We start from the raw sequence: 12309 nt of genomic DNA on the forward strand, positions 1-12309 counted from the left end.
AGATATCTTTTAAAAACCCATTCTTCACGTGTCAGTGTTGTGTTAATAATAATAATAATAATAATAGTAATAATAATAATAGTTTTCATCTTGGAGCATTATAAACCAATGTCTTAGACACTGTACTATTGCTGTGAAGAGACACCATGACCAAGGCAACTCTTATAAAAGAAGGCATTTAATTGGACCTAGCTTATAGTTTTAGAGGTTTAGTCCATTATCATCATGGTGGGGAGCACGGTGGCACAAGACATGGTTCTGGAGTAGTTGAGAGCTACATTCTGATCCCAAGGGAGGGAGGGAGGGAGCGAGAAAGGGAGGGAGGGAGGCAGGGAGGGAGAGAGGGGGAAAAAGAGAGAGAGAGAGGGAGAGGAGACAAAGAGAGAGAGAGAGGGAGGGAGGGAGGGAGGGAGAGAGAGAGAGAGAGAGAGAGAGAGAGAGAGAGAGAGAGAGAGAGAGAGAGAGCGCCAACCATGCTTTTGAAAGCTTAAAGCCCACCCCTAGTGACAGACTTTCTCCAACAAGGCCAAAGGAGCCCACACCTCCTAATCCTTTTAATGTTACTAAAGAGTTCCACTCCCTGGTGACTAAGCATTCAAATATATGAGCTTATGGGGTGAATGAATGACCCAAATTGGAATTCTCCACTCTCTGCCTGTGTCTTCTGTCTTGTTATTTGTGGTCAGGTGTCAGTCTGTCTGTCTGTACAAGGAACTTTGCTCTATATTCACTGAACAGCACAGAAAACATAGGATTGGAAATAAATGAGGGATTCTTTTTCGCCGAAAAATTTAATAGAGTTTTACAAGGGAAGATGCTATTTTACTGACCTCAAATAGCACTCAAAAGCTGCAAGCGGATGTTATCAAGCGATACCCACGAGTTATTTCCAATATTTATGGTGGATACTTGTTTTCTTTAAAGTTACTTTCAATTTATTGCCTGTTTCTTAAGCAAGTTGCCATAGCACACACACATGTACATACACTCTTCTGAGTCAGGAGTATAGAAAAGAAGATATTTTCAGATTAACGCTATGCGTTTAGCAAAGGTTGTGAAAGCTACGTACATCTGAAGTCCAAGGCATGGCTAGGTCGTTGGTTGCATTGCTTTCTTAAAACCAGGTTATACTTAAACTTGAATGAATACATTATAGGGAAACAGGATGCCTGTTAAATGGTTTCGAGGCCTATGATTAACTTGGTTGCATGGTCCAGCAAAAATTTAGTCTCTGAAGGCTTCAAGAAGTGTTTTTTAAAAAGGCAAGTCCCAGACCCGCAGCCTAAATACCATTAACACCAGCCCTTCTCTGCTAGAAGCTTCCATTTAACAGCATGGTCTTGTTCTGACACCTTTTGTCCTAGGCGCTTCTCTTACTTTCCGATTTACTGTTCAGAAATGAAATAAATAGTAAAAAAAAAAAAAAAAAAGCTTTTGAATTCCAGCTGGCATGCCTCACAAATTTGTAGAACGTCAATTGTTGCTCCTCGCAACAGAACGTTCTGTTTAGAGGTTTTCTGCGTTGTAGGACTGTGCATAAGTGCAAGGTGCTATTTTCTTTCATCTGAGGACAATGGAATAATTTATAAACCAAGCTCAGTCTGTGATAAGTGGGCTTTTCTCCTGTCCCAAGCACAAGTACGTTGAGTTCATGACCATGGCCACCTTTTCCTGCTCATTAGATTCCAAAAAGAACACAACATAGGGAGGTGACCTGGGGGTACCGAGTCATGTCTAAAGTGTGTGCTTTATAATTGGGAGAGCATTTGCAAGGCAGTAGCACCCAGTGCATCATAGACAGAGCAGGTCAACTTGAAGGTCAAAGATTTGAAGACAATGTCCTGAAGATGTAGACCACAAATCCAGCTAGTGACCTGGTCTTCTTGTGTTTATTTCATTTTATTCTTGTGAAGATCTAGGTTAAAATGCTGAATCTTTGGGAAATTTTTCTATTTAATATAATGATTATATGGAAATTATGCTCTTGAGTGATGAAGCAAGTAAGACTAAATTCCAAATTCTAAGCACATTGTTTGAACTTAAATTTACATTGATTGTCTTTTATTTCATCTAAATCGAAAAATCATGACTATTTTACTTTTTTTAAATTTATGTATTATTTATTTATTCATTTTACATCCTGGCCTTAGCTCCATCCCTCCTCTCCTTTCAGTCTTCCTCTCCCTCTCTGTCCCCCATTCCTCCTTCCCTGTTCCTCAGAAACAGGGATCCCCCCTTCCCACCCATCCTGGCTCATCAAGTCACATCAGGACTCAGCACGTCCTCTTCTCTTGTTGCCTAGCAAGACAGTCCTCCCAGTGGGAAGTGACCAAAAAGCTGGCAACAGAGTCCATGTCAGAGACATCTCCTGCTCCCATTACTGGAGGACCCACAGAAAGTCTGAGATGCCCATCGGCTGGATCTGTCTTGGGGTCCTAGGTCCAGTCCATGAATGGTCCTTGGCTGGTCCTTCAGTCTCAATAGGCCCCTCTGGGCCCTGTTTAGTTGGCTCTGTTGGTTTTCTTGTATATCTCCTGTCACCTCCAGGGACTATTTTACTTTTGTTGACTACAGTGTAATACATATATAGTGGAGTGGTTAAACGTAGCTGATTACCAGGATTTGAACTCGACTCTCTTAGCCACCAACTTAAACTATTTTCAGTACTTAATATTATGTTATTCTTGTCATTTTGAAATGAAATTGGTTTTGTTAGAAGCAAACGGAAACATGAGAACTTACTGTGCTTGAGCGCTAAGTAACGCGTGCTTTGGTCCACTTCCTCAGATCTTCTTCTCTGTGTTACTGGGGACTTTTAGTATTGGACATTTAGCCCCGAACATAGAAGCCTATGCAAACGCAAGAGGGGCCGCCTACGAGATCTTCAAGATCATCGATAATGTAAGTCTGACCTGCCTGTTTAGCCATCTGCTTAAAAGACTTTTCTGATTGCATTACTTTCATTATTGCTTCCTCTCTCCACAAAGCTGCACTGCAAGGTAGTTACTGTAACCTAGTGATTTTTACACCATCCTTCCGCTTAGGAGCCGAGCATCGACAGCTTCTCCACAAAGGGACACAAACCAGACACTATAATGGGAAATTTAGAATTTAAGAACGTTCACTTCAGCTACCCATCTCGAAGTAAAGTTAAGGTATGGTGAGAAACAATAAATTTATGGCTCAGCAATCTGTTGAGTAGAGGTGCTCCTTTAGATATTATAAAACAAAGGAAAATGATGACCTATGTTTTATATATTTAAACTCAGTATTGAACTCAGCATTCAGCTCCTAGAACTTATAGGTGTTGATCTGTCCTGGGAATTGGCCTAGCGTTTACTTTTCACTTGCTTTGGTAGATTTTTTTTTAATTATTTAATCTTTTTTTTTTTTATTCTGTGACCTACCATTGGGACAATCTGTAACAAAAGAACAGCGTATATATTAGATTAGCACACAAATATCCGGGAAACAGCAACTATCCCTTTGGCCATCTCTGCTTTCTCAGCAGATCTCCTAAATTCATCCGACCCCATCCAGAGAGAATGTTGCCTAGAGTCCACAAAGACACAGTATGCCAACCATGACTTCTGACTGATATTTAAATTGCACAAAGATAAAGCCACATTTATCTTCATTCTGACTTATGTATAATGTCTTGGCAGATCTTGAAGGGCCTCAGCCTGAAGGTGAAGAGCGGACAGACGGTGGCCCTGGTTGGCAACAGTGGCTGTGGGAAAAGCACCACTGTGCAGCTACTGCAGAGGCTCTACGACCCCACAGAGGGCGTGGTGAGTGGGCATGCAGCCAGCAGCAGTTACCACTGCCCATCTTTCCGACAGCATGCTTGTAAAGTGTGAACCCCACACGTGCTGTTTCAGGTCAGTATCGACGGACAGGACATCAGGACCATCAATGTGAGGTATCTGCGGGAAATCATTGGCGTGGTGAGTCAGGAGCCTGTGCTGTTTGCCACCACGATCGCTGAAAACATTCGCTATGGCCGAGAAAACGTCACCATGGATGAGATTGAGAAAGCCGTGAAGGAAGCCAACGCCTATGACTTTATCATGAAACTGCCCCATGTGAGTTGTGCCTGACCTCTGTCACCCCAGGCTCAGAGAGCAGAGCTCTGGCCTAATGCACGTCATGTGAAGGAAGGAAACTTGTCTTAGTTGGAAGAACTTCCTTAGCAGGGAAATCCATTTACTGTGGGTTTTACAGCCCTCTCCCTAGCAAAAGTGACAGCATTGGTGATGGTTACTTCCCAGTTCAGAATGTGAACTGAGGTAGATTGTTGCTTTGCCATACTTTTTTTGTTTTTTGCCTGTTTGTTTAACTGTAGAAATTTGAAACCCTGGTTGGTGAGAGAGGGGCTCAGCTGAGTGGAGGTCAGAAACAGAGAATCGCCATTGCTCGTGCACTGGTCCGCAACCCCAAGATCCTTTTGTTGGATGAGGCCACGTCAGCCTTGGACACAGAAAGTGAAGCCGTGGTTCAGGCCGCTCTGGATAAGGTCTGTGAGCTATACTTAAAATAGTCTGAACTACAGGAATAATAGTATTCAATTATCTACAGACACACACCCCTGCCCGCATGTGTGTTTGTGTGTGTGTGTGTGTGTGTGTGTGTGTGTGTGTGTGCATATGCATGTATGGGCGCACTTGAACAAGTGTACATATGTATGGGTTATATTCCTTAATTCATTTCCATCTTATTTTTTGAGATAGTGTCTCTCCTTACTGAGTCTGGAACTCACTGATTTGGCAACACTAGTTGGTCTATGAGTCTCAGTGTCTTTGTCTGTTTGCTTCTCTGAGCACCCTACTTATAAAAAATAGTTATTTATTTATTTTTCTTTGAGAATTCCATACTATATATTTTGATTATATTCTTTGTTTTTTGTTTTGTTTTGAGGCTGGCCTTGAACTCAAAGATGGCTCAAGTACTGGGATTAAAGGCATGCACCACCATGCCCAGCTTTGATTATATTTTCCCCTTTTTTTTTTCTTTTTCCTTTTTAATTTGTTATAATCTATTCAGATTAGATCCCAAATATTATCCCTCCACTTATATCTTCTCACTCCCACCCTCCCTCCCTTCTCTGCCCTATTCCCCTCCCCTACACCTCTGAGAGAAGAGAACCTCTTCCCCCACCCTCTGACCACAGCCTATCAGGCCTCATCAGATAGCCTGCTTCTCCTTCCTTTTTGTGCCGCTGGACCTTCTCACCAAGGGGAAGTAGTCAGTTCAGGGGCACCAGGGTTCATGTCAGAGTCAGTCCCCACTCTCCTTACAACCGTGGGGAATGCGCTGTCCATTGGCTAGATCTGAACAGGGGGGTCTAGGTTTATTGCATACATTGTCCTTGGTTGGTACAGCTCCCCCCTGCTGAGTCGAGATCCTCCAACCTTGATGCTCTCCTGGTGGGGTTCCTGAACACTCTGAGTCTTTCCATCCCCCCACTTTTCCACACCACTCTCAGCACTCCACCCAGAGTCCAGTAGTGAGCCCTAGCATCTGTCCTGCTCCTCCCATGGGTGGAGTCTCTCAGAAGACATGTATGTTGGGTTAATATCTACTCATAAGTGAGTACACTCAACCCCAACTCCTCCCAGATTTTCCCTCACCTTCCTACCCACCAGCTTCATGTTCTCTCTCTTTTCAAACAAACAAACAAAGAAACAAACAACAAACCAACACCATGTCCTTTATGTTGGATGACTGTGTGATTAATGCACTGAGTTTTACTCCATTGAATTCAACTGATTTTTCTTCAACCACATCTATCAGATATGAATAGCTCCTTGGCTGCAGCAGCAATTATTGAAATCATGGACTGTTTTCTGCAGCTTTACCAGTTTTGTAATGTTGAAGCCCTGGCATGTAGTGAACATAAGATGGATGACTGAGTTTGTGCTATAATTATTCATGTAAAAAGAGCCAGGCTTCTCTCCCTCCAGGCTAGAGAAGGCCGGACCACCATTGTGATAGCCCACCGCTTGTCTACAGTTCGTAACGCCGACGTCATTGCTGGGTTTGATGGTGGTGTCATTGTGGAGCAAGGAAGTCACGATGAGCTCATGAGAGAGAAGGGCATTTACTTCAAACTTGTCATGACACAGGTACAGTGGCACTCTAGAAATGTCCTGGTCTACCTTGGTGATAACATGATGTGGCCCAGTTAGTGCTGTAGATACATTTGATTTGATTATCTTGAAAATCATGAAAAGTGCTTGGATAGTCAGGACCAGGCCAGTGTTCTATGTTACTTTTTCTAGGAAAGAGAGAAGCTTAAGAAGGGATAATTGACGTTTAATGAGATTGAGAGATGAGGTACCTCTGGTAGTAGCTGCTAGCCACATGTGGATACTGAGTGTTTAAATATTGGCTAGGGGGCCGGGCATGGTGACGCATGCCTTTAATCCCAGAACTTGGGAGGCAGAAGCAGGTGAATCTCTGTGAGTTCGAGGCCAACCTGGTCTACAAAGCAAGTCCAGGACAGCCAATGCTAACACAGAGATCTTGTCTTAAAAAACCAATACACACACACACACACACACACACACACACACACACACACACACACGTTTGGATTTTGGAATGTTTGAAGTACAAAATGAACACTGGGATTCTAAAGGCCAAGTATAAACATCCCTATAGTTTGTTTTTATTATTACGTGTTAATATCTTAGACTTGTTAGATATAATTAAAGTTGATGTTTATCTATTTTTACATGTGACTGTTAGGAAATTTTAAATGACAGATGTGGCTCATATCTTGGAATATACCACACTGCCGTTGATAATACGGGTTCCAAGCAAACTTGACTGAATGCCCCAGAAAAAAAAAGTTTTACTTAGCTTTCTGTTACTATGATAGAATGCCACGAACAAACACAACTTGGGGAGGAAAGGGAATATTTCATCCTATGGTCAATCCATCATCCAGGGACATCAGGCCAGGAACTCAGGGCAGGAGCTGATGTAGAGGCCATGGAGGGATGCTGCTTACTGGCTTGCTCTCTCTGGCTTGCTCAGTCTCCTTTGTTATACAACCCAGGGCCACCTACCCATGGGTGGCACCACCCACCATGGGCCAGCCCTCCCACTTCAATCATAAATCAAGAAAATATCCCCACAGACTTGCTTAAAAGCCAGTCTTATGCTGGGCATGGTGGCTCATGCTTTTAATCCCAGCACTTGGGAGCCAGAGGCAGGCAGATCACTGCAAGTTCAAGGCCAGCCTTGTCTACAAAGAGAGCCTAGGACAGCCAAGGCTACACAGAGAATCCCTGTCTCGAAAAACAAAACAAAACAAAAACAACAAACAAACAAACAAACAAACAAACAAAAAGCCAGTCTTATGGGGGCATTTCTCTTAAGTAAGATCCCTTCTCCCTAGCCATGTCTAGGTTTGTGTACAGTTGACAAAGTGGCATAGCGATGACTACATAAGAGCTATTTTATTTGGTGGCGGTCTTTTTCATTCTGTGGCTTTCATTGCAAATACATAACATGAGAAAGCATAACAGCTTAACTTCATCTTTTCCCACAGTAACATGAAACATTTCATTATTTTCCTTAACTCTGATGCTCAGCGAATCATCTGCCTTGTTCAACCATACCTGACAAATTTTCTGTGTTTCTTGTTTGTTTTAGACTAGAGGAAATGAAATTGAACCAGGAAATGAAGCTTTTGACTCCCAAAGTGACACTGATGCCTCTGAACTGACTTCAGGAGAATCAAAGTCTCCTTTAATAAGGAGATCAATTTGCAGAATTACCCATGGACAGCAAGACCAAGAGAGAAGAGTTAGCACGAAAGAGTCCCTGGTATGGATGTGGCCATAGTCTTAGTTATAAATTCTCCCACCCCTCTCCTTGTGGCTCTGTTAGTTGAGTGAGTTTGTACTAGGGTAGGAGGGAAACCGAGGTATAACTGTTTAGAATCCTTCTATCTTATTTCCTTGGGTATTTCTGAAACCCAAATCATAGCATTTTACAGTCAGTTTAGAATTTAGGAATAAGAATGCACATGCAGTTTTCTAAATGTTGAATTTATGTGAGGAAACCATCGAAACTGTGGTGGTCCATATTAGCTAATGGCCTTGTGGCTGTAACGAGAATATGTCACCAAAGCAGTTTTAGGGAGGAAGGGAGGGTTTGTCGCCTCTCACAGTTTGAGAGGGCAGTTGAGGGCGATGGCACCATAGTCAGGGAACAGGAGAGTGATGAATGCCTGTGTTCGGTTTAGCCAGCTCCACAGCTAAGTATTCTCACATCAGTTAACCAGATCTTAATCTGGAATCTCCCGCCGTGACACTCCGAGGCTTCTCTCCTGGGTCATTCAGGCCCTGTCAATAGCCATCATCATCAGGAATTTCTAAAGTCAGAAATGTTGGCAAAATCTTAAGGAATTAGTTTAAAAATATGGTTTTTGTTTTGTTTTGTTTTGTTTTGTTGTGGTGCTAGGGCCTCATACATGCTAGCTGGGCACCTTACCAATAAGGTACATATCTCACCCCTCATCTTGTCTACTATAGCGAGCAGTACACAGCCCTTCCTTGTATGCATTGTACTTTTAACACACATAAAGATTCTAAACAGGTAGGTAGAGCTAGTACCCAGTCATAATAGATTTAAATAAACACATAGCCTGACAAGAGTATGCTTATGAGCGTTAGAAACACATAGTCTTTATAACCTCAGGTGTCAGTAATATCAGATTATTATATGTTTGGGCAATTTAGTAAGTTTTAAAAAGAGTGAGACTCTGGTGGATCTGCCAGTATTAAATTTTCTATTCTGTTTGTTCCTAATTGTAAATATTCTTGTTTCCTGAAATCTAAGCTAAGAGTATTAGTAACATCATCATTTTTTTAAAAATGAAACTTGTCAGAGTTGGCTTCAGAAATAGTACTACCAGTCAATAAGAAATAGCATCATACTCATTAATGGTAATATGTATGGATAGAGCTATAGAGGACAAATTTAATTATCAAATTTTAAATAATACCTCTATGTGTACTGATTATTTTGACTGCATGTTTGTCTGTGTACCAGCTGCGTGTGTTGTCCCTAAAGGCCAGAATCAGATCCCCTAGAGTTACAGACAACTATGAATTGCCTTTTTGGTGCTGGGAATAGAAGATGGACCCTCTGGAAGACCGCAAGTGCCCTCAACTGCTGAGCCTTTCTCTAGCCCCCAAGTTACCAATGTTATAAACTGTTTTGTTGTGATGTATATGTTTCCTAGGTTGAAGATGTGCCTCTTGTTTCCTTTTGGCGGATCCTAAAGCTAAATATAACAGAATGGCCTTATTTAGTTGTTGGTGTACTTTGTGCTGTTGTAAATGGATGCACACAGCCAGCGTTTTCTATAGTATTTTCAAGGATTGTGGGGGTAAGTATTGATGTCCGTTTTGTGTATATTTGTTTGTTTATTGATAAGAGTGAATAGCCAGGTGGTGGTGTCACACCCCAGTACTCAGGAGGCAGAGGCTGGTGGATCTCTGTGAGTTCGAGGCCAGCCTGATGTACAAAGTGAGTCCAGGACAGCTACACAGAGAAACCCTATCTCAAAAAAAAAAAAAAAAAAGTGAATAAATTGCTTCTATTTGTACCATTGATAATAAGCCAGAAAAACATTTGTAAGAGGAAAGCTAATATTTTCATTTAAATTTATTTGAGAATTTCTTACAAGAGTACTTTATTTACATCATTTTCATGTGGGTGAGGGACATTTCACAAGGCCTCCACAATGGCTGCTGAGAGGGGCAGACTCCATTTTCTATAGAGTTGAGATCCCCGATAGATTATCCAGTCCCTAATAGTCAGCCCAGACAGCTCGGGACACTTTGAGATCTCCACAGAGTAAAACAGAGTTGTTGAACAGTACTCTTCCTTACGTGGAGAGAATTCATTCCATTAGTGGGTGCATGCATTAATCTATATGGAAAGCCAGGCAGCCCACCACTATCACCACACCACACCAAATATTGGATGAATCTGTGAATGGCAGACCGCCTCCATCTTGAAGGTAGGTGGAATCCAGATGCCTTGGCGGTCGGCATTCTGGAAGCCAACCCTGTTCCAGTATACAAAGTCTATCTTGTCCCCCAAACTGTGTGAGACGGGGACTGGGCTTCGTGCAGAACGCTCTCCTCAGCGATAGAGCTAAGAACTCTCAAATATTTTGTCACAGGTCTTTACAAGAGATGATGACCCCGAGACCAAGCGACAGAATTGTAACTTCTTTTCACTGTTTTTTCTGGTCCTGGGGATGGTTTCTTTTGTTACATTTTTCTTTCAGGTAAGTTCCTACATCATGTCTGCATTCGCTTTGGAAGACTTGTGAACGTTGTGTGTAATTTCCCTGTTCGTGTGGGTCCCCCTCCCTTGCCTGGGCTGTAGCAGTCTGTGGCTTTGCCTCCTCTCACCCGCTTTCCTTCTCCTCTCTACCTTTTCCCCCAAGTATGACCCTTGACCTAATCATAGTTAGGGATTGGCCAGTGAGCTGCAAGGATTAGAATAAAGATAGAAACGTGAGAATGGGAGCCCTGAGGATAAGTTTGGAGGTATGTATTGCCGGCCAATCTAGCATTTAGAGAAATGTCTTCCTGTGTTGGGGGTCGGGGGGGGGGGCGGGAAGCAAAAAACAAGAAAACAGACTAAGAGAACTCTGCAAGCGTATCATACTAAGTTAAAAAGATGTTGAGACATTTCTCACTCTGCTCTTGCTGCACAGAAAGAAGCATTTCAATGACAAGACAATCATGAAAATAGAATCACGAAAACCAGTCATTAAGGAAGCAGGAGCACAGTGTGTAGGACATACCCTTAGTACTTTTTGCAGTTTGAAAAATCATACCACTCAAATTCAATTGCAAAAGAAATGAAATGTTCTCATAATGTAGTGCGGAAAGGCACGCGGTATGGACTCTGGGGTGAGGCCCAGGTCTTTCTGTCATTTGCGCGTCCAGCCAAGTATGTGTCGATGGTAAAATGAGTCATTTCAGCTGTCTTTGCCTCAGCTCTCCTTCTCCAAAATATGGCAAAATATGGCCTCATGATGATTAAGAGAAGAGATGACCAAGTGAGCAAGTCCAGTTCTATGAACAGCATTAGGAAGTCACCTCCTAGCCGATGAGTCAGTGATTGCCCACAGGAAATATTGTAGCTGAAACTCTGGGCTTTTTTTAAATTTCAAATTTTCTGTTGTGTGTATTTGGTTTTGCCCACGTATATGTCTGTGCACCATGGGCATGCCTGGTGCCAGCGGAAGCCAGGAGAGGGCGATCAGTTCCCTGGAACTGTGGTTACGGATGGTGATGAACTACCATGTAGGTGCTGGGAATGGAACCAGAGTCCTCTGGAAGAGCAGCCAGTGCTCCTAAGTACTGAGCCATCTCTCCAGCCTCTAGTTACCACATTCTGGACATGTGTTAATATTTTAGTAGACAAGACACTGAACACTGTTGGAAATAAAAACCAAAAATTAGTAAAAGAATGGGTAAGAGACTGGGCTGGAGGCAGCTTGGAGCTGGTCACACCTGCTTTGGCAGTTGGCATAAGGAAGCACGAGGTGTGAAAGCCATTCCCTCCCAGTCTGGCTAGGTTGGGGAAACTGAGTCTGGGAAGACCTCTAGACCACCCTGAGAAACAGCCAGTGGATCCCTGGACCTCAATGGATTTCCAGTCCAGGCTGGAAAAGGATAGAATGCCCAGACCCTTATCTGAGAGTCAGGCAGGGACCTCAGTGAGAGACAGATGGGTGACTGTAAATGATTTTTCTCAGATTTCACGTTAGGTTCTTGTGAAGTCATTAACAGTGCATGTCTTTTCTGTCTCACACATGTTCCAGTTAACTAATAATTTATGTCTACAGCTTGTTCTTAGGGCTTTATTGCTGTGAAGAGACAGCACAATCATGGCAACTCTTATAAAAGGAAACATTTAATTGGGGCTGGCTTACGGTTTCAGAAGTTTGATTAGTATGGTGAAAAACATGGCGGCATGCCAGCAGACATGGTGCTGGAAGAGCCGAGAGTTGTCCATCTTGATCCACAGCCAGGAGGAGACTGTGTGCCACACTGGGCAGAGCTTGATCATAGGAGACTTCAGAGCCAGCACCCACAGTGACACACTGCCTCCAACAAGGCCACATCTACTCTAACAGTGCCACTCCTCATGGGCCACGCATTCAAATATATGAGTCTATGGGAGCCACACCTATTGAAACCACCACACAGCTTGTTAGAGTGCCCCTGCCTTTGGTAAAACACTAGCTCTCTAAGTGATTTCTGT

At 42.9% G+C, this 12309-nt stretch overlaps 1 protein-coding gene across 1 annotated transcript in view; it reads left to right on the forward strand.

Annotated features, from left to right (window-relative positions):
- The window catches only part of LOC311599508 (ATP-dependent translocase ABCB1), a 66846-nt gene that overhangs the window by 21436 nt on the left and 33101 nt on the right, over positions 1-12309 (forward strand). The window contains exons 10-18 of the mRNA XM_084785429.1: positions 2788-2901; positions 3045-3155; positions 3666-3791; positions 3882-4085; positions 4346-4516; positions 5964-6125; positions 7663-7836; positions 9260-9406; positions 10208-10315. Coding sequence (XP_084641555.1) covers positions 2788-2901; positions 3045-3155; positions 3666-3791; positions 3882-4085; positions 4346-4516; positions 5964-6125; positions 7663-7836; positions 9260-9406; positions 10208-10315 — 1317 coding nt within the window. The remainder of the gene's footprint in view (positions 1-2787; positions 2902-3044; positions 3156-3665; positions 3792-3881; positions 4086-4345; positions 4517-5963; positions 6126-7662; positions 7837-9259; positions 9407-10207; positions 10316-12309) is intronic.

The sequence above is a fragment of the Acomys minous genome, assembly GCF_964271855.1.
Source record: "Acomys minous genome assembly, chromosome: 6".
NCBI lineage: Eukaryota > Metazoa > Chordata > Mammalia > Rodentia > Muridae > Acomys > Acomys minous.